Consider the following 20,908-nt stretch of genomic DNA (forward strand, 5'->3'; position numbering starts at 1 on the left):
CTCTTCTTCCAGGAGGGGGAAGGAAATATCCTGATTTTTAAAGAAAAGCCTCCCTCTGGAGATAGATTTTGTAAATATCTCACCTAAGATGTAGCTAGTGGTCAAACTTTCGGAACTATTCAGCAAAGGTTAGGGAGCTAGTTAAAGCATTTGAGTAACAGAAGTTAAGTATGCCATCAATTACTGTGATATTAAATGTGTTTAATGCACCAGGGAATGTCACCATTCTCCCATTGCTATATATAAATTAAATGATAACTACGTTTATTTTTGGTATGTAAGTATTTCTTAATCACATATTCCCACCTGAGGAGAAACAAGCCTGGCCCTGCTTGGATTCTGAGGTCAGATGAGATGGGGCGTGTTCGGGGTGGTATGGCCATGTACAAGGTAGTGTAGTCCCCGTCTGTAATTATATCTCTTTATTTTTTATTTTTTATTTTTTTGGTTTTTCGAGACAGGGTTTCCCTGTAGTTTCTAGAGCCTGTCCTGGAACTAGCTCTTGTAGACCAGGCTGGCCTCGAACTCACAGAGATCCGCCTGCCTCTGCCTCCCGAGTGCTGGGATTAAAGGCGATATCTCTTTATTTTTATTTTTCTTTATTTTAGGTAAAAATGCTAACCCGCAGGAGAGGAAGACTGCAATGAAGACAGCCGTGGAGTTTCTACAGAAAATGAATTATTCTACCAATACTCAAGTATGTGTGGGAAGAAATCACCAGAAAAACCCTTTAAAACTTGAGAGGCATGTGGTTGCCACAAAGCTCATGAAAAGTTTGTTTCAAAGTAGTGTGTGTGCATAAGTTGTGCATGCGTGTGTGCACGCGTGCGCATGTGAGTGTGTGCATGTATGTCTGTGTGTGTGCGTGTGTGTGTGCGCGTGTGTATGTGCGTGTGTGTGTGTGTGCGCGCGCGCGCGCGTGTGTGTGTGTGTGTGTGTACATGCGTGTGTGTCTGTAGTCCTTCTCCTCTTGAGCATGTGTCGTCTCGTGTCATGTCCCCAGTGGTCTCTTTTGTGACGAGCGTTATGCAGACAGTGGTGATCAGACGGTAGGGCTACCCAGAGCAGGAGATGTGGTTGGGAGAGCGCATGCCCAGTGTGTGAAAGCCTGGATTCCAGTTCCATTGCTGCCTGACACTGGCTGTGTGGTGGTGCACACCCATAATCCCAGCCCTCAGGAGGTGCGAGCAGGGGGGTCACTTTCAAGGCCATTATCAGCAACGGAGAGAGTTTGAGACCAACTTGAGTTGCATGAAACTCTGTCTCAAGAAAAAAAAAATAGTAACTCCCATAAAGACCATTAGCCACTCCTTAGACCATTGTGAGGACTTGGGTCACACCCTCATCAGATTTGGTTTCCTCCAGATCAGCTCAGATGTCGACTAGCTGCTCCTTTTCTCCATATTTATCCTGGCACAAATCACACAGTGAGATAATTTCTTCCTGGTCAACTCTTTGAGAACCTAATGGGAGCAAACATTTGTGTGGTGGAACACGGGTAACCTTCCTCCCGTCTGTCATTCAGATTCAGCGGCTGAACGGTAGTCATGAGAAAACCCTAGGTTGGGTGACTATGGTTGCACAGACTCACAGGGTTACAAGTGTAGTCATAGGAACAAGGACGGTATCTCATTTCTTCCTTCTTTCTCCGGCTGTAGATATTTTTCTCTGTCTCTTACTTTCCCATTGACTATTATTTTGAATTGCAGATTCAGGTTCTTCCTGAAGGCGGAGAAACGCCAATTTTCAAACAGTTCTTTAAGGACTGGAAAGATAGGGACCAGAGCGATGGCTTTGGGAAGGTCTACGTCACAGAGAAAGTGGCTCGTGTACAGCAGATTCCATTTGATGCATCCAAACTGCACAGTTCCCCGCAGATGGCAGCCCAGCACAACATGGTGGACGACGGCTCTGGCACGGTGGAGGTATTTTCACGTCTGTCTATCTCTTTCTATTCATGTTTTTATCAGGCCGGTGGAGGTATTTTCACATCTGTCTGTCTCTTTCTGTTTGTATTTTTTTCAGGCCTCGTTATGGCAGTGTCTGGGAGGGGGAACATAGCTTTGGCAATCTTTGAACATTTTTAAAGGGTGAATTTTACTTAGTAAGGCAGGTGGCCCAAGACTGCACACTGAGCGGTGGGAGCCACAGCCAGAGAGCTGTTGCTGGACGCCAGTCACGTTTGCACAGGTGTACGCTGACATTAAGGTGGTGGTGGGGGTGACAGCTTTTTCTACCAGAAAGTCCATGTCTGGGGTTGTACAAGGTTGGACTCAGAATGTGCCATCCGTTTGTTTCTCCCTCTACCTCTTGGAAGCATTTATGAAACAAAATGAGCTACAAGCAGATCTCTTCTGAGCACTCGACTTGATTGTATTGATCGACACTTTAATTGCTAAAATTCTGCTAGTTGTTTCAAGATCAAATCTCTTCAAACTCAGTCCACTCTCCAGGGATCTAACTCAATGAGCAGTGGATGATACATCTCTCCTCTAAAATATCTTCATGGGCCCCTGGCCTTACTGAAGGCCTTTCTCCTTGCTGGAACCTTCAGGATTTGAGCCTTGGTCTCCTCATGCTCATCTTGGTCATCCTCATCTGAAGCATCCCACTCCTCCATGAACTACTACTTTCTAGCAACTCCATCCAACAACAGCTCCGCCTCCAAGGCCTTTCTTGATGCTTGGAGATGATACTTTCCACAGAATTTGTCTCATAAGCGCCATGGAATTGCTATTTCCTAACAGATTTCTCCTGGCCCCTCCTCAGCTTCTTGAGGACACGAGTTAGCTCCTTCATATCTGCATGCCCAGGTCTCCTCACAATGCTTGAACAACATATGCTGATAAATTTAGGGATTCAGTTTTCCTCCTTTCAAAGAACTGAAGTATGACACTAAGCTGCACAGGTGTTGGAAGTGGGAAATGTCAAGATCATAAATGTTCTGATGCCACCACCAAAGGAAATCAACTTCCTGGTCACAAGCTCTCCTGCCTGGGTATCCTCTCTGGAATTTGGCACAGGCAGCTTGGCTAGAATGCCCTTGAATGGACGAAGCTCCCAGCACCCACTGTGCCTACAGGGCAGTCTCAGCTCTGGTCACAGCTTCTCTGAGAAGGCCTCTTAGGCCACACTGGGGATGCTACACCCTGGAGGCTCTGTGTAGGCTCTTGGGGGTGGCGAGGCTGTGTTGCTGAGCCCTCTGGTCTCTAGAGGGATGGCTCAGGGATGCTGGTCCCTCGATGCCCTGCCCTGTTCTTCCCAATTGCTTACTACACATTCCAAAGCCAGTACTGCCCTTCTCCTTTCCGGCACTTGTGTGGGAGGAATCGTGCCATATACAGGTGTACAATGTGGCCTCTTGCTCACTGGCCACTCACAAATGATGGAGAAATATTTTACTCTAAAGTTGAAGCCCATTTTGAACTGAACTGCAGTTTTTATTGTAGTATTACCATATTATTTTCATGAATTTAAAGATACACATGTGTGCTCACACATACACACACACACACACACACACACACACACAGAGAGAGAGAGAGAGAGAGAGAGAGAGAGAGAGAGAGAGAGAGAGAGAGAGAGAGAGAGACCAACAGTCTCAGAATGACTGGACATGGTGGCACATGTGCATAATCTTAGCACTTACCAGGCTAAGACAAAAAAATCATGGGTTCAAGATCAACCTGGGATATATAGGGAAATCCTGTCTCAAAGCAGAATGACAACAAGATTTAAAAGCAAAACCATCAACAACAAAATTCTCAGAACTGACTAAATATTGAGGAGGAAGCACAAGAAACAGAAGATTTTCAAGGTCAAGAAGTTGTCAGATTTGTTAATCTTGCTTTTGCTTGATTATAAACTGATTAGAAAAATAACTTAAACATTGCGTGATACTGAGTCTGAAGTGGAAGCTATGCCACCATAGTTTATGGGTGGCATTTTAGGCCGGTAAGCTTTCAACAGTTTCTCTTTCATCTGTCTTTTTCAGATCTGGCGCGTGGAGAGCAGTGGGAGAGTCCAGATTGACCCACACTCCCACGGCGAGTTCTTTGGCGGCGACTGCTACATTATCCTCTACACTTATCCCAGGGGCCAGATCATCTACACATGGTGGGTCTTTCCAGAGCTCAAGTGCCACGGGGCATGCTACAAATGACCGAACTCGTGTAGTATTAGGTGGATGCGTCCCCTGATTACAGCAGGCAGCTAGTACTCAGATCATGTACTCAGATCATGTGTACCACAGGGATGATTTCCCAAAATAACAGGGGTTCCGCAGACATGATTACTCAGCAAAGTCATACAAGGGGCTAAGGCCAGGTTTCTTTCAAATGGATATGAAACTATCCTCTGTATATATTTCTAGACATCCACAGGGCAATCCAGGATTAGTAGATAACAATACGCCAGTAGCTTTAATTGTTCTGGTCATGGTCTGCACCGTTTGCTTCATTTCGATATTTTACAGTACCTAGGTCTCTTTTTGGAGTGGTTGCGTAAGAGGGTGTTGGAAGTTAACTACAAGCCGGTGTGGTTTGCTTACGTTCCTCTAGGCAAGGAGCAAAAGCTACACAAGATGAGCTGACCATGTCTGCATTCCTGACTGTTCAGTTGGATCGGTCCCTGGGAGGACAGGCTGTGCAGGTTGGTGTACTTTACCTTCCCATCTCATGCGATGCCAGAGTTTCCTAGCCCACTTCCTAAGGGAGGCTCAGTTCCCACATTCTAAGGGATTTTGAAACTTTTATGTTGATTTCTTTTTATTTTGAAATTCAAATATTTCATAACACACTAGTAATTTCAGATTCACCAAAGACAAAATAAAAACACCAGCAAACTAATAATTTTAGAGTCCAAGAAGAAAGCATAAAGACTCCCCCATATGTTACAATCACTTGACATTTCCAGTTATGAACGAACAGTAATAATAGACAGAATTATGTGTTGGTATGTGCACACCCCAATCCTGAGATCCTCTGAAAACAAAGGAGAATTAAAATAGAAGACAGATTCGTAATCACTCAACATCTAGGCTCAAGTTAGGGAGATGACCCTGGATTACACGAGGCAAAACAGTCATCAGGGTCCTTAGGAGTCAAGTGCTGAGACAGTCAGCGTGAGAGGATGCAGTCTGATGGAGATGCTTCGGATAACTGCTGGCTTTAGGGGAAAGAGAGACCCAGGAAAGAACCCAGGCAACCTCTGGGTCCTGAAAAAGGCAAGGAGAAGAATGCATGCTAGCGTCCCTGGATATCTTAGCCACTGCTCCGTGAGGCACCGTGGCCAAGTCAGCTTTTAAAAGGAAACATTTAACAAGGGGCTTGCTTGCAGGTTCCGAGAGTTAGTCCTTAATCATCATGGCAGGAGCATGGCAGCAGACAGGCAGGCTTGGCCCTGGAACAGGAACAGGCGGTAGGCAGAGAGAGTGAGACCTGGCATGAGCTTTGGAAACCTCAAAGCCCACCCCAAGTGACACACCTCCTCCAACAAGGCTACACCTCCTAATTTCTTCCCAAACACTTCCACTAACAGGGGACCAAGGATCCAATATATAAGCGTTTGGGGGCCATTCTCATTCAAACCATCACACTAGCTAGTTTCTAGTCTAGTGACTAAATTCTTGCAGATTTGAACTCAGTGATTATCTTAGGGTAATAACTCACTTCAAATGTGCAGCCTCTGGAAGTGGAAGGGATGAATTTACATGATAAATTGCTACAGTAGCCACAAGAAACAACGTAACAGTACAGAGCAAGCACAGCTGATAGTTTTCAGTTATCTCCAGGTAGAAATATAAAATAATATTTTGTATATTGTCAGCCCTAGAAATCTAGAAAGTATGATTCACACAGGCAAGCTGAAATCAACCTTCACAGATACATTGATCCGTATTTTTCCTCTTAGGGAGCAGAATCTTGACTGAAACAAAGTCCATTGACCAAAAAGGAGGAACGTGTCAGGGAGGGGAAAAGAAGGACAAAAGTGGGCAGGGAGGGGGAGGGGAGGGACGAGGGGGAGGGAAAAGAGATGCGAAGGAAGAGAGAGGTGGTTCTAGGAAGGGGAGAAATGGATCCTACATTTGACATTTCTGAAAATAAAAAAAATTATTGAGAATGACTGAACCCTGAGTCAAAATGATTCACATATGCAGGCACACAGACATACAGACAGACAGACACACACAGACACACACACACCCAGACACACACATAGACACACAGACAGACAGACACACACACATACACACACAGACACACAGACAGACACACACAGAGACAGACACACACAGACACACACACAGACACAAAGACAGACACACACAGACACACAGACAGACACACATCGTCTATGAGAGGTGGCAACAGCTAAGGCTCAACAATAAGCAGACAATATCAGCACTTACATAGATAGATTTCTCTGCTGTGTCTAAGAGGCCGTTTGCAGTGGGTTTCAGCATTAACGTTTCGTCAAGCTCTGCTTTTCCTCTTCTGCTGTGGAGTGTCTGTTGTTAGCAACCACAGAAAACGTGTAGTCTCTTCCTTCCTCTCTACCTGCAGTGTATCTGTCTTCTGTACATGCTTGTGTTAGCTGGACATCTCTATCTCTGTCTCTCTCTAACCCTGTTGCTTACCCTACCACCTGGCTGTATTCTCTGGTGGGTTTGAGGGGATGCTATTTGTTTCCATGAGCTGGGAAAAACATCTTCTAGACAGTTCCCAGTGGCCTGTTTTTGACGGTTCTGATTCAGCATCGTGAAGTGTTCTCGTCACAAGGATGTGGCAGCTTAGTTACCTCATGTCTGATGGCAGGAGAACTCAGGTTCTGTGTGGCATAAAAGGTGATTTTTTTGATTTTTCTCTATGATGGATAAAGGGATACACAGAAAAATTCTGTCTCAAAAAACAAACAAAAAAAAAAATCAAAAAAGTGCCTTTGGTTAGTGTTTTGTTTTTCAAATCTTTATAAATACGTGGTTTGATTTTTCTTTTTTCTTTTTTTTTTTTTTTTTTTTTTTTTTGGTTTTTCAAGACAGGGTTTCTCTGTAGCTTTTTTTTTTTTTTTTTTTTTTTTTTTTTTTTTTTTTTTTTTTGAGCCTGTCCTGGAACTAGCTCTTGTAGACCAGGCTGGCCTCGAACTCACAGAGATCCGCCTGCCTCTGCCTTCCGAGTGCTGGGATTAAAGGTGTGCGCCACCACCACCCGGCTCGTGGTTTGATTTTTCAAGTGTCATAATTAAGCAGAGAGACGATTCGGATGCTTTAGGGCATAAGATGCTGATGTGGAGGCTGAACTTGGTCTTTAGCTGATTTCTTTCCATCTTGGTATGAGTTAGTAGACACACAAAGCAAGCTGACTCATGTGTAAAGGGGCATGCCAACCATGTTTATAAAACAATTGATTAACAAGATTGCTGGACTCTAGATGCATGCAGCTCCATTCCTAACCAAGTATTTCATTCACGGAAATATACAATATTTATAGTCGGGCAGGATATCACCTCCGTTGTGTTGCTGAGCTTACAGCTGTTTCTCACAAACGATTCAAAATGTTTGCACTACACTTTGTGCTTTGAGATTTCTCAGTACAGAAGATGCCCCACAACTCACAAGCTTCCAGGAATTAGCCCGCTGAACCCTATGGTTGACGAAATGCTAATTTCTTATTGACTCACTAGATGGCAGGGCTTCACAATGGTGATTCTCGAATAGGTGGAGTTCGGCCTTGCTCTTGCAAGCGTTTTTTGGTGGAGTATCTTGGCATTATTTACGCAATTATTATACAATTTAATCCACCGTTTGCCTTCTCTAGTCCTCTTTGGAGGAAAGCAGGGACTGCAGCCAGTGCCCCCTTCCTCGTGCTGGCGATTGCCCGTGTTTGAAGGTTATGTGACATATTAGTGGATTTCAGTGCTCTGTCCTGAACTTTCCAAACTGAGCAACCACACAGAAGATGCTTCATAAGTAGTTGCTCACCCATTTGGATGTGGGCTTGTTGAACCACATCTATGACATCAGTTATTTTCAGTGTTTCCCAGGCGCTTATAGTTGGGGATGCCTCTGAGTTCCCATTTGCCTAGCTTCTGGAAGCTCTTCATTATATTTCTGTTCCCCTGCCCTGTGTACCCAGGTCCGTGTCTCTCAAGGCAAAGAGCCCGCTCACCTGCTGAGTTTATTCAAAGACAAACCACTCATTATTTATAAGAATGGGACATCCAAGAAAGAGGGGCAGATGCCAGCTCCCCCTACTCGACTCTTTCAAGTCCGGAGGAACCTGGCGTCTATCACCAGAATTGTGGAGGTAAGGCTATGTGCATTAGGTGTGCACTTTCCAACATGCCTGGCCTCTACACACTGGCAAGCAAATGCCCTTTACGTCAGCAGTGTGAGAATATCACAGGCAGGAAAACTGTGGCGGCAAGGGGCAGGAAGCAGCTACAGCTCTGTCTTGGGGTAGGAGGATCGTGAGGCATGGTCATTTGGCCATGAACCTGGGGATAGCTAGGAGGAAGTCCCCTTGAACAAGGAAATCTGGCCACAGTGGAGTAATCCATCACAGTTTGAATTCGAGCCACCGTTGAAATCCAGCTTTCTCCCACGGCTCCATGGCTCCGTGTATCCCCAGATCTGGAGCTGTCTCTAAACCCTTTCACTTTTCACCAGCCACTCAGTGAGCTCTGAAAATCCGGCCCATCTTTCCTCAATCTCCTGGCAAGCTCTCCTCCTGCCTCATCTCTGGCTGTCCTCTGAGGACTGATTTCACCAACCCTCTGCAGTGGAAACTGTGATTCCTCTCAGGCTCCATTCACTAGGACCCCTGGATCGGAAGGCAGGACAGCATCCTTGCTCACTCAGGCCCCCCTTATTCCTCTTCTTATTATGGTGCTCCCACCTTCCCCACCAAGGCAGCCCCTTCCCCTGCAGTCCCTCCCCGACAGCCCTCTTCTGCTGTCATATTCTGAGAAGCTGGTCCTGCTTTCCCTCTCATTGTGATGGCTTCAGCCACAGGCTCTGTCACTTTCCTTCTGTCCCCTTTTCTTCCAACAGTCTCCTCCTTGTACATAGTTTTCTGATGATGTGGCTGTGTCAGCATGGTTCCTGAATGTTCCTCCGAAAAGCTAGCCACCCCTCCAGATCGGTTTTCTTGGTGTTTACTCTGCCTGACCTCTAGGCACTTAAGTGTTCCAGGTCAAGGTGATCTTATGTGGTCAATTATTTAAATTTTGGCCTCCTACTGATCTTACCTGCAGGACTTTGGGCTCAGATTCAATCTCATGTATTCAAGCCGATGCTTCCTAAACATGAAAGAGTTCTCCTTCCCTAGGCTCACACCATTCTGGGCCCTGGCTTCTTGTCACCTTCTTTCTTATTTCTGACTGTTTCTTCTCTATTCAAAAGGAAACATATAGATAGGAAATCCAGACCTGGTGGCTAGCATTCTCCACCAACTCCCCTGATGCTAATTTCCTTCAACTTGGTCCAGGAGGCCTCATTCCTTCTGAAAGAGGACAATTATGCTTGCCGGAATGCTGCCAATCCCCAGAGCTTGTCTTTTAAATTCCAGCAGCCATCCTTCTCCTCTAGCTTTTCTCTCTAGGTCAGGTTGTCACAGACTGGCAAGATCCATCTCTCCCGCAGCAGATGAGTTGATCTGGACCGTCCAGTGAGGTGGGCTGAGCAGCAACATCGGCCCAGTGCCTCACCCCAGCTTCTTGACATGCTCCCGGCTGTAGTCTCGGTCGTCCACACTCCTGCTTTTTTCGTCCTTCTTGGCTTGCTGTGTCTCAGTCTGGCTGATTGCTTGTTCCTGGTCTCCCTGGGAGTCATATCGTACTCAGCTCCACAGGACTTAGAGAATCCCGCCTAGTTATATGACTGTGTGTTCAGACCAGGTCTCACAGATGTGGTCACGATGCCACCAAGCCACAGAGTCCTAGATCCAAGTCCATCCTAGAAGGCTCATAATCATGGCCAGGCCAGAGATTGCATGGGTCTTGGCCCTGCCTGATGTTTCCATAGGCCACACCCACTGGCCAGTGTCTAGCCCATCTGAGCTCCCTCATCTGTGGGCACAGGAATCCAAATTGCTCTTGGGAGACCTGAGGCATTGTCTTCAGCTTCTGCTTACAGGAAAGGTGTGCGCTAGGGCTGCTTTTCATCCCCTACACAATAATTTGCGTCAGCATTTATCTGAGTCAGAAAACGACTCTAGTGCACCTGAAGCCATCGCTTTGCCTTCCCTGTTTTATGGGCTTGGGGAGGATCCCTCTCTTCAGTGGGGAGGAAAGGGACTAGCTTTTCTTTGTTTAGCATTTGATGTTGCAACCTCTGTTCAGGTGTCACATGTATCTTGCCCCCTGTATTATCTCTGAATATTACTTTTCATTACTTTGTCAAGTCCTCAGTTGAGTTGTTTTTAAATCTTTAGTTTGTGTGTGTGCCTATGTGAAAATCTACCAGGTTTGTCTGCCATGTTTGCCTACCATGATTGGTAACCAGAAGAGGGTGTTGGATATCCTGGAGCTGGATTACACCAGTTGGGAGCTGCCCATTGTGGGTGTTGGTGATCCAACTCAAGTCCTCCAAAAGAGCAGTGTGTGCTTAACCACTCAAATGACTCTCTGCTCTCTTGCCTTGCTTTTGAGATGGAGTCTTCTGTGTAGCTTAGGCTAGACTTTTCATGATTCTTCTGCTTCATCCCCTAGAGTGCTGGAATTATAGGTGAGAACTACCATGTCTGACCAAAACCCTCAATTCCTGACTGATGACTTGTCTATTTTATTTATTTATTTTTAATTAATTAATTTTGAGACAAGGTCTCTCTATGTAAACTTTGCTGCTCTGAGATGTCTGTACATTCCAGGCTGGCCTTGAATTCACAGAAATCTGCCTGCTTATGCCTCTTGAGTGCTGGAATTAAAAGCTTAGGATACCACACTCTGCCAAATTTTTAAACTTTGCTCTACCATCTGAGCATCATCATGTGACAAGGACCAAGGTGTCCTTCCTCCAGTGTTTCAGGCATCTAATGCACCTCTGTCCTGAACTGATTTCCTGGGTTTAGGCAGAAGGCTTCGGATAGCCTCTGTAATTCATTTGAATCCTTGTGTTATTTTTCTCTCATGCTCTAGGTTGATGTTGATGCAAACTCATTGAATTCCAACGATGTTTTTGTCTTAAAACTGCCACAAAACAATGGCTTCACCTGGATGGGAAAAGGGGCTAGTCAGGAGGAGGAGAAAGGAGCGGAGTATGTGACTGATGTCCTCAAGTGCAAAACCGCCAGGATTCAGGAAGGCGAAGAACCAGGTGTGTGCAGTGGGTTAGGGTCACTGCTTTTTTATTCAGTGGGCTTAATTGACCTCAGTCAATAAGTAGTCATTTTTTGTATCATTAGAGTTGTGCAAGGATGCCTCCTTTAATTGCAAACGTGTTGCTAGCAGCTGGTATAATTACATTAGGGTGAGGTAATATTGCCATTCTGGTAAAACCATACCAAGCATGTGTTCCTGAATATGCATTGGCTCACTCATTGTGCATTCCACAGAGGAGTTCTGGAATGCTCTTGGAGGGAGAGGAGACTACCAGACCTCACCATTGCTGGAAACCGGGGCTGAAGACCATCCACCTCGGCTTTACGGCTGCTCCAACAAGACTGGGAGATTCATTGTAAGTGTCTTAAATAGACAGAGCCTAACGTTAGGTCTTCTGTGTTGGCTCCAAGAACTTTCAGCTGTGACCCTTTTGAATTCTAGGTGAGCTTCTCTGTCAACTGTGGGTGGCAATCTTCACTCTGTACAGGATAGCTTAAAGCCCAATGATATGACCAATGCAGAAACATCTAGAAGACTGTAAAGTAATAGATAATCAAAATGCCCTTAAAAATAGCTATTTCATTCCTGTATCAGCCTTTGGTGTTTCTTTGTGAGCTGTGGATGACTGGGTCTGCTCACTTAGTAGATACTTTCCTGGGGGAGCCATTATTTTTCTTCTAAGTGTAAAATTTCCAGGTAGTTTCATAGAGGAATAGAAACTTTCTCCAGGTTGATTGAATAAAAAAAGTCGCAGGGAGCTTTGTGGCCCCCTGAAAATTAACTGATGTCAGTGGGGATGCTTTGTTTTATAGTCCTTTGAAATCTAGGCAATCAAAAGTAAACTTAGAAGACTACGGACGTCTATTGTGTGACACTATTCCTAGGGAGACAGGAACAAATGTGTACTCACCCCAGATAGGGAACTAATGACAGTCCAAAGTAAGGAAACCACAAGTCCAGTTTGGTGAACCACTGAGTTTTACTAGCGTTACTAATAGGAGCAGACGTGATTCAAAGACAGCTACAGCGTCAAAGCCAACTCCTGCATGGACAATGGCTCATGAAAGCTGGAAACCTGGCGCACATGGCACAGCTTGTAGGCAGCTCAGTGGGCTGGAGAAAGTCTCTTCCACCATCTTACCTGGTCTTGTCTCTCAGCAGTCCTTGCTACTTAGGCATGCTCTGGGAGGAAGACGCCTGATGTGGCTAATCAGTTTTAGGTACTTCCTGAAGTTGTCCAGTGTTTTACTTCCTGAGCTCAATGCAAGATGGACTGTTTTACCTCCCTTTAGAACACCCTGAGTGGTAATGAGCTTCCCTCCCAGGTGGAATGTTTCATCTGGGAGGAAATTGTGTACCACAAAGTCTTAATATAAGTTGTTTTAACACAAATGTTAGATTGGGGTGTTTAAATGGCAGACATGGCTTTCTCATATCCTGGAGCCTGGGAGGTCCAAGCCCAAGGCACCAGCACATCTGTTGCCGGGGAGGGCCCTCCTGCATCATCACATGGCCCAGTGAGCTGAATCTGTCTCTTCTTAGTACACTGCTCTTGTCACTGGGCCTATCCTCGTGACCGCAACTAAACCTAATTACCTCCCATCAGCCTCTGCCTCCTGATACTGAACACAAACATGCAGTCCATAACAGTACATGACTTTATATTGGGTTTTGAAATTTCATTCTGGGCTATAGCCACTCACCTCCACTTAATCAGAAAAGTTTGACCATTTCTGACCTACTAGACTTTGATGTGAACTTAAAGGAAGGATTCTTTTCACCCTGGTGAATAAAAATTGAATTTTTTCATCACATGACATTTTCCAAGAGCTCACCAGATACAAAACTAGAAATAAAGCTAAAGGAGCTGCCCATTTAGAAAACAGACTTTGAGTTAGACCTGAACATTTAAAGTATAATAACCGACAGTGATAAGATACACTGTTGGGACCACAGTTTGCCATCTTCTTTGGGCAGAGGTGCAGGCTTTTATAGAGTCTTTAGCCCATGCCCAGTGAGCTAGTAGAGCATGCACAGTGAGTTAGTGGGAAAGTAGAGCCTAGTCAGAGTATTGCCTTGTGGTTAGCTCTAGTTGTGTGGGTGGGGAACCCAGAATGCTAGTCCCGGGGTCAGGGAGAGGGTGATTTCCCACTAGGCTGTTACCTGACTGGGGTCCTAGTCATCTGGCTTTTTATTGTCTTTCTGCACCCCCTTCTGTGCTGTTTTCTGAGCCTTAAGTGTAGGGGTTGCATTATAGATCTGCCCATTGTAGTTGGGCACCCCACAGTCTCAAAAAGATATAATTACAAAAATAGGCACTCTGGCTTCAGTCTCAGTCAGATTCTAAAACCATCTATTAGTCTCTATTAGCCTATGATGATCTTCTTCTTCTTCTTCTTCTTCTTCTTCTTCTTCTTCTTCTTCTTCTTCTTCTTCTTCTTCTTCTTATTCTTCTCCTCCTTCTCCTTCTCCTTCTTCCTTCTCCTCCTCCTCCTCTTCCTCCTCCTCCTCCTCCTCCTCCTCTTCTTTTTCTTCCCCTTCCTTTTTCTTTACCTCTTCCTCTCTATTGTTTTTTTTTTTTTTTTTTTTTTTTTTTTTTTTTTTGGTTTTTTGAGACAGGGTTTAGCTGTAGTTTTGGAGCCTGTCCCACAACTAGCTCTTGTAGACCAGGCTGACCTCAAACTCACAGAGATCCTCCCGAGTGCTGGAATTAAGGGCGTGCATCACCACTGCCTAGCACCAAGGGAGATTCTTGAATCCCATTTTAAGCCCTCCTTGTTACTTAGACTTTCTGGGTTTGCAGATTGTAGCATGATTGTCATTTATGTAATAGCTAATGTCCACTTATAAGTATGTTCATACCATGCTTCTCTTTCTCGGTCTGGGTTAACTCACTTTTTTTTCAAGTTCCACACATTTGCCTAGAAATTTCATGATGTCTTGTTTTTAGCAACTCCATTGAGTAAATGTACCACATTTTCTTTATCTATTCTTCGGTTGAGAGACATCTGGTTGTTTCCAGCTTCTGGCCGTTATGAATGAAGCTGCTATAAACATAGCTGAGCAGGGGCCTTGTGGTAGAATGGGGCATACTTTGGGCATATGCCCAGGAGTGGTATAGCTGGGTCTTATGGTAGATTGATTCTCAATTTTCTGAGAAAACTCTATATTTATTTTCATAGTGACTGTACAAGTATGCACTCCCACCAGCAATGGAGGAGTGTTCCCCTTGCTCCACATCCTCTCCAGCATGAGCTGCACTTGTGTTTTTGATCTTAGCTATTCTGCAGGTGTAAGATAGAATCTCAAAGTCATTTTGATTTGCATTTCCCTGATGGCTAAGGATATTGAACATTTCTTTAAGTATTTCTCAGTCATTTGAGATTCCTCTTTTGAGATTTCTCTGTTTAGATCTGTACTCTATTTTTAAATTGGACTACTTAGTTTGGTAATGTCTAGTTTCTTGAGTTCTTTATATATTTTGAGTATTTCCCCTCTGTCAAGAAGTAGATCTTTTTGCATTCCGTGGGCTGCCTCTGTGTCCAGTTGACTTTGTCCTTTGCCTTACAAAAGTTTTTCAGTTTCATGAGGTCCTATTTTTAAATTGTTGAACATAGTGCCTGCAGTATTGGGTTTAAGAAGTGACTGCCTATGCCAGTGCATTAAAGGCTTATTGCCCATTTTCTCTTCTATCAGGTTCAGTATATCTGGTTTTAGTTGAGGTCTTTTATCCACTTGGACTTGAGTTTTGTGCAGGGTGACAGATATGGATCTATTTACATTTTTCTACGAACTGACATCCAGTTATACCAGCACCATTTGTTGAAGATGCTTTCTGTTGTCCATTGTATATTTCTGGGTTATTTTCAATAATCAAGTGTTGAAAGGTATATGGATTCATGTCTTTGTCTTTGACCATTCCATTGATCAACAAACATGTCTCTGTTTATGCCCATACCGTGTGCTTTTTTTTTTATTACTATAGCTCTGTTGCACAGCAAGAAATCAAGGATGGTGATGCCTCTGGAAGTTTTTTCATTGTATAAGACTGTTTTGGATATCCTAAGTTTTTTTTCCATATGAAGCTGAGTATTGTTTTTTCAAAGTGTCTAAAGAATTGGTTGAAATTTTGATGGGGATTGCGCTGAATATATAGATTACTTTTTGGTAGGATGGTCATTTCTGCTATGTTAATCTTGCCAATCCATGAACATGGGAGATCTTTTCATCTTCTGATATCTTCTCCAATTTTTTCTTCAGCCACTTGAAGTTCTTGTCAAACAGGTCTATCACTTGCTTGCTTATAGTTACCCCAAAATATTTTTTATTTATGGGTATTTATTTATGGGTGAAGGTAAGGGTATTTTCTAGAACCACTAGGTTCTGGTGGTGCCATGTTGCTCTTTATGTCATTGAATGTGTTCTTACACTGCCATCTACCCATCTGGGTTTGGGATAATTATAGGTACAGGAGTTGATTCTTGTTATGCCTTTGTTGAATTGCTCTTTTATTTATTGTCTGTTTCTTTTATTGTCTTTTGGCCTGAATGGCAAGGGTTCTGGTGATTGGCTGGTTGTCAGGTCAAAAAAGGTTGTCTCAGCTGATATTTGTGGGGGTGTGGGTGCCTAGATCCAGCATATTGTCCTGTTCTCCTGGCTGCTATGGGCTTTACTTGTGCCTTGGAGTCTGTTCTTCCAACCAGTGTAGGTTTTGCCTGTGTTTATTCTTTCAGCTGGTATGGATAGCACTTGTGTCTATAGGGTCTGGTGATGTTTCTGGAGAGAGCTCTTCATGGGGAGGCTGCTCTTCCAATTGGTGCAGGTGATGCATGTGCCTCTAGGGGCTGCTAATGTTGCGGTGGATGGTTAGCCAGGGGGAGGATGATGGGTTCCATTTCTAATTTTGGATATTCTCTGTCTTTATTTATTTTGGATAAGTGTTTTTCTAACTTGTTGATTCTCTCAAAGAACCAATTCTGTTTGATTCTTTATACTGTGTAAGTAGACATTTCTCTCTTGACTGCCAGTTTCCAAATAAATGATTCAGAATTATAAATGCTCAGCCAATAGTTCAGGCTTGTTACTAGCTAACTCTTACAATTAAATTAACCAATATTTCTTATGTAAGTTTTGCCATGTGTCTTGGTACCATTTCTCAGTATGGTGTGCCCATCTTGCTCCCTCTTGCTCTCTCTGCATCTGCCTGGTGACCCTGACTCCGCCCTTCTCCTTCCCATCATCCTTAGTCTGGTGGCCCTGCCTATACTTTCTGCCTGGCTACTGGTCAGTCAGCATTTTATTAAACAAGCAACAAATCTTCACAGTGTACCAGAGGATTATTCCATAACAGTATCGTTCTCTTTGTTTTTGTGTTACTGATTTAGGCCATCACTTTATTTCCTGCTGTCTACTCCTCTTGGGTGTGTTTGCTTCTTTTTGTTCTAGAGCTTTTAGGTGTGCTGTTAATTTGCTAGTATGAGATCCTTTAATTTATGAAGGCACTTAGTATTATGAACTGTCCTCTTAGAACTGCTTTCATTGTGTCCAGTAAGTTCGATATGTTATGTATTCATTTTCATTAAAATCGACAAAATCTTTAATTTTTTTTATTTTTTCACTAGTCATTCACTAGGGAATTGTGCAGTATTCATGAGTTTGTATGTTTTTTGTTGTTTCTGTTTTTGTTGACATCCAGCTCTAGCCCCTGGTGGTTTAATAGGATATGGGGGGTTATTTCAGTTTTCTGTTGAGATTTGCTTTGTAACCTAGTATACAATCAGTTTTGGAGAAGATTCCATGAGGTACTGAGATGGTGTATTGTGGTTGGGTAAAAACCTTCTGCAGATTTCTAGTAGGTCAGTTTGAGTCATAACATCTGTTACTTTCCTCATTTCTCTGTTAATTATCTGTCTGACAGACCTTTCACTGGTGTTAGTGGGGTATTGATTATCATATGTGATTTGATGTATTATTTAAGCTTTAGCAATGTTTCTTTTACAAATGTGGGTGCCCTAATATTGTTCTTCTGACTTAAGTTTTTTTTTTAATGATTAGATGATTGATGAATATTCTGTAAGAAGACAGTACAGGATTGGAGAGGTGGCTCGGTGGTTAAAAGCACATACTGCACTTATAGAGGACCCAAGTTCAATCCCAGAACCCTCATCAGTCAGATCACAGCCATATATAACTCCAGCTTCAGAGAATCCAAGACACTCTCTTTTGCTTTCTTAGGACCATATATACACACACCCCCAACACACACACACACACACACACACACACACACACACACGCACACACATACATAATTATTAATAATCTTTAAAACAAAAAGACAATATAAAGCAATTGATTCCTCTCAAAACATGTTAGATTGCTTCTGGTTTGTTTTGCTTTTTTGTTGTTATCTTAAGGATTTCAGAATCTCCTCAGGGCACAACAAACACATTAGAAGGTAAGGTTACCTGGTTAGCTTGTTCTAGTTGGGCTCAGCCTGGAGCTCTATACTATTTTCCTATGATAGTCAGAAGCACAGGAAAGCACTGCTAAATCACATTTGTTACTATGGACTGGCAGAGGCCAAGGTCAACTCCATCCATGTGACTGCTCAGAGGGAAGGTACATGGAATTGGGGACCAAAATCTAAACTGTCAAATTTTCCTAATAATCAGGGAGAATTGCAGAATTTTCTAAGACATTGAACTGCAGGTTAACATGTGTCTACTCACATTTACACCGCAGTAACTTTATCATTTACTCATTTTTTAAAAGCAAAATGTATTCCATTAGAACTAAAAACAATGAAAATTTCCATATATATTATGCTGCCTTATTAAATCTGTTGATTGATTAAATTAATTACTGACTCTTTATAACTTATAAAAGGTAACTCCATACACAGGACCATTATATCAAATGTATTGAGACTAGGCAGGCAACAAAATCTGTGGAGCCTTTGTCATCAGAACTGCAAGTACAGGAGGGCTGTGCTCACATGGACTGTTCCTGTCCATCCTAAAGAGGAGCTGTGTTCACATGGACTGTTCCGGTCCATCCTAAAGAGGAGCTGTGTTCACATGGACTGTTCCTGTTCATCCTAAAGAGGAGCTGTGTTCACATGGACTGTTCCTGTCCATCCTAAAGAGGAGCTGTGTTCACATGGAGTGTTCCTGTCCATCCTAAAGAGGAGCTGTGTTCACATGGACTGTTCCTGTCCATCCTAAAGAGGAGCTGTGTTCACATAGACTGTTCTTGTCCACTCTAAAGGGGTTCTAATGCTCTATTTATATTAGCCATTACCCAGACCAGACTGTACCATCAATATGTGATACTTGATTACATAGCTAAATCTGTTCCCCTAAACTGAGGAAAATGTGACTAATCAAGTGTTTCCCTGTCACCAAAAGTACAAGACAGCATTTTTCTCCTGTGTATCAGAAACTTTATTGCTGTATTGTTTGATCATGAAATTCTCCAAACATTTCAGATTGAAGAAGTTCCTGGAGAGTTCACCCAGGATGACTTAGCAGAAGATGATGTCATGCTACTCGATGCATGGGAACAGGTATATTTTGCTCATAACAAGAGGCTGTCCTTATGATTGAGAATGGACAGAACCTACTTTGAGAAATGGTAATTCAAATAATAAGTGGGCCTGGGAACCTAGACTGTGCTCAAGATGAATGTCACAGTGTTTGTTGATTTCTCACTCTGAGAAGAATTCTACAGCGCCCACCTGTATAGCTTTAGGCCAAAGGCTTCGGCCTTTGTAAACTATTCTCACTGTTATTTGTGCCCTCCTTAAGTTAATAAGTTCATGAATATGTACAATGCTCTGAGAGACCGAAATGTTGAAAATTTCTCCTGAATTTTGACAAAATGTCCTGAGGAACCCATCCCTCTGGGGTGAAAATCAGGCACAGAATAGGTTTGAATTGAAGCAGCAAAATGTGTTACTGTTTCAAAGATCTTACTTTAGGAGAAAATCAGTAGTGACTGGATAGGACAGCTGGTGGTCTTTTAAAATCTCTGTGTAAATTAACAGCTGTGAAAAAGGCAAACATATATGTTAAGAATAAAATTATTTAGAACAATATGTCAAACACTGGACTAGGGGTTCTAGATCTGCCACAGACTTGTTTTCAGGTCATTTCCTTTCTCTCTCTCTCTCTCTCTCTCTCTCTCTCTCTCTCTCTCTCTCTCTCTCTCTCTTTTGGGCTGGAGAGATGGCTCAGTGGTTAAGGGCACTTGTTGTAAAAGACCCAGATTTGATTACTAGCACACATGACAACTCACCAACTCCTTGGGCACCTAGCACACATCTGGTGCACAGACATACATTTTGTAGGAAATACACTCATACACATAAACATAATAAAAATATATCTAAAATTAAAAACATTAAAAAATAATTATTATTTTATGCGTTTGAGTGTTTTGCCTGCAGAGGTCACGACAGGACATCAGATCCCCAGGAACTAAAGTGATGGATGGTTGTGAGCCACCAAGTGGGTGCTGGGAATCAGACTCAGATCCTCTGCAAGAGCAAGTGCTCTGAACCCTGAGCCTTCAGATTGGTGACTAGCAGCTAGGTCACTCAGTAAACCACACCTCAGCCTTGGGTCTTCAAGGACCATATTTGAATTGGGGTTTTGTAGCAGACTTTTTCTTTTAGGCCACCAACTATTAGGCTCCCTAATCATGACATGGAGACTTTTTATTAGTCATTAATGCTCGACCTATCTTGGGCTTTTTTTTTTTTTTTCCGAGCTAGCTCTTTTAACTTAAATTAACCTGTTTCTCTTTATCTATCTTTTACCTTAGGGCTTTTTACATTTCTTTCCTTCTGTATGTCTTACTTTCCTGCTTCTTCCAGTGTCTGTTTGGTTGGTGGCTGCCTGGCTTCTGGCCCCAGGAATGTCCCTTTCTTTTTCCCTCATTTTCTTCTCTCTTTGCCCACCAGCCCTGCCTATCCCTCTCCTGCCTTGCTCTCTGCCATTGAGCTTTTTATTAGACCAATCAGGTGCCTTAGGCAGGCAAGGCCAAACAGCAGCATAGCTTTACATAATTAACTAAAGGCAGCAGAAACAAACGGAACACATCTTCGCCTAGTTAGAGTAATATTCCACAATGGGGATTCAATCCTACATCCTCCCAGTACTACATTTCTTTATAAATTATCCTTTTTTTTTTCAAGATATTGTGCTATCACCGTGTCCTGTGTGCTCTAACACATTGTGTGTGAATTTGAACACAATTGAAACTTAATTTGACCAAAGATGCTTACAGCCTAGTTAGTGCCTATAAGGTGACTTAAATGTAAGGTAACTCAGGAAACTGCTTGAGAATTAGAATAACGTACACATTTGACAAAGGAGAGGATACATACAGATTATATATTCACATATTTATTTTACACAATTTATATACGTGTAACACTTTAAATAGAACTCTAAACTTTTGACATTTAAATACTGAATATCATAGCACTTCATCAGAGTCTTATATTGCACTATACTAGAAGAAAGCACTAGCTAGATGCCCGAGATTCCTGAGGACATTCAGAAAGAGGCCCCGGCCTTACATGCAA

General features: G+C 43.1%; 1 protein-coding gene across 2 annotated transcripts in view; it reads left to right on the forward strand.

Moving 5' to 3' along the window:
* The window catches only part of Scin (scinderin), a 69,027-nt gene that overhangs the window by 46,725 nt on the left and 1,394 nt on the right, over positions 1–20,908 (forward strand). The window contains exons 7-14 of one of the 2 annotated variants that reach the window (XM_038337130.1): positions 609–697; positions 1,710–1,925; positions 3,995–4,116; positions 4,560–4,650; positions 8,133–8,303; positions 11,134–11,311; positions 11,550–11,671; positions 18,806–18,883. In XM_038337130.1, coding sequence (XP_038193058.1) covers positions 609–697; positions 1,710–1,925; positions 3,995–4,116; positions 4,560–4,650; positions 8,133–8,303; positions 11,134–11,311; positions 11,550–11,671; positions 18,806–18,883 — 1,067 coding nt within the window. The remainder of the gene's footprint in view (positions 1–608; positions 698–1,709; positions 1,926–3,994; positions 4,117–4,559; positions 4,651–8,132; positions 8,304–11,133; positions 11,312–11,549; positions 11,672–18,805; positions 18,884–20,908) is intronic. The other variant, XM_038337131.1, reaches the window with a different exon arrangement.

Source organism: Arvicola amphibius, chromosome 7 (genome assembly GCF_903992535.2).
Source record: "Arvicola amphibius chromosome 7, mArvAmp1.2, whole genome shotgun sequence".
NCBI lineage: Eukaryota > Metazoa > Chordata > Mammalia > Rodentia > Cricetidae > Arvicola > Arvicola amphibius.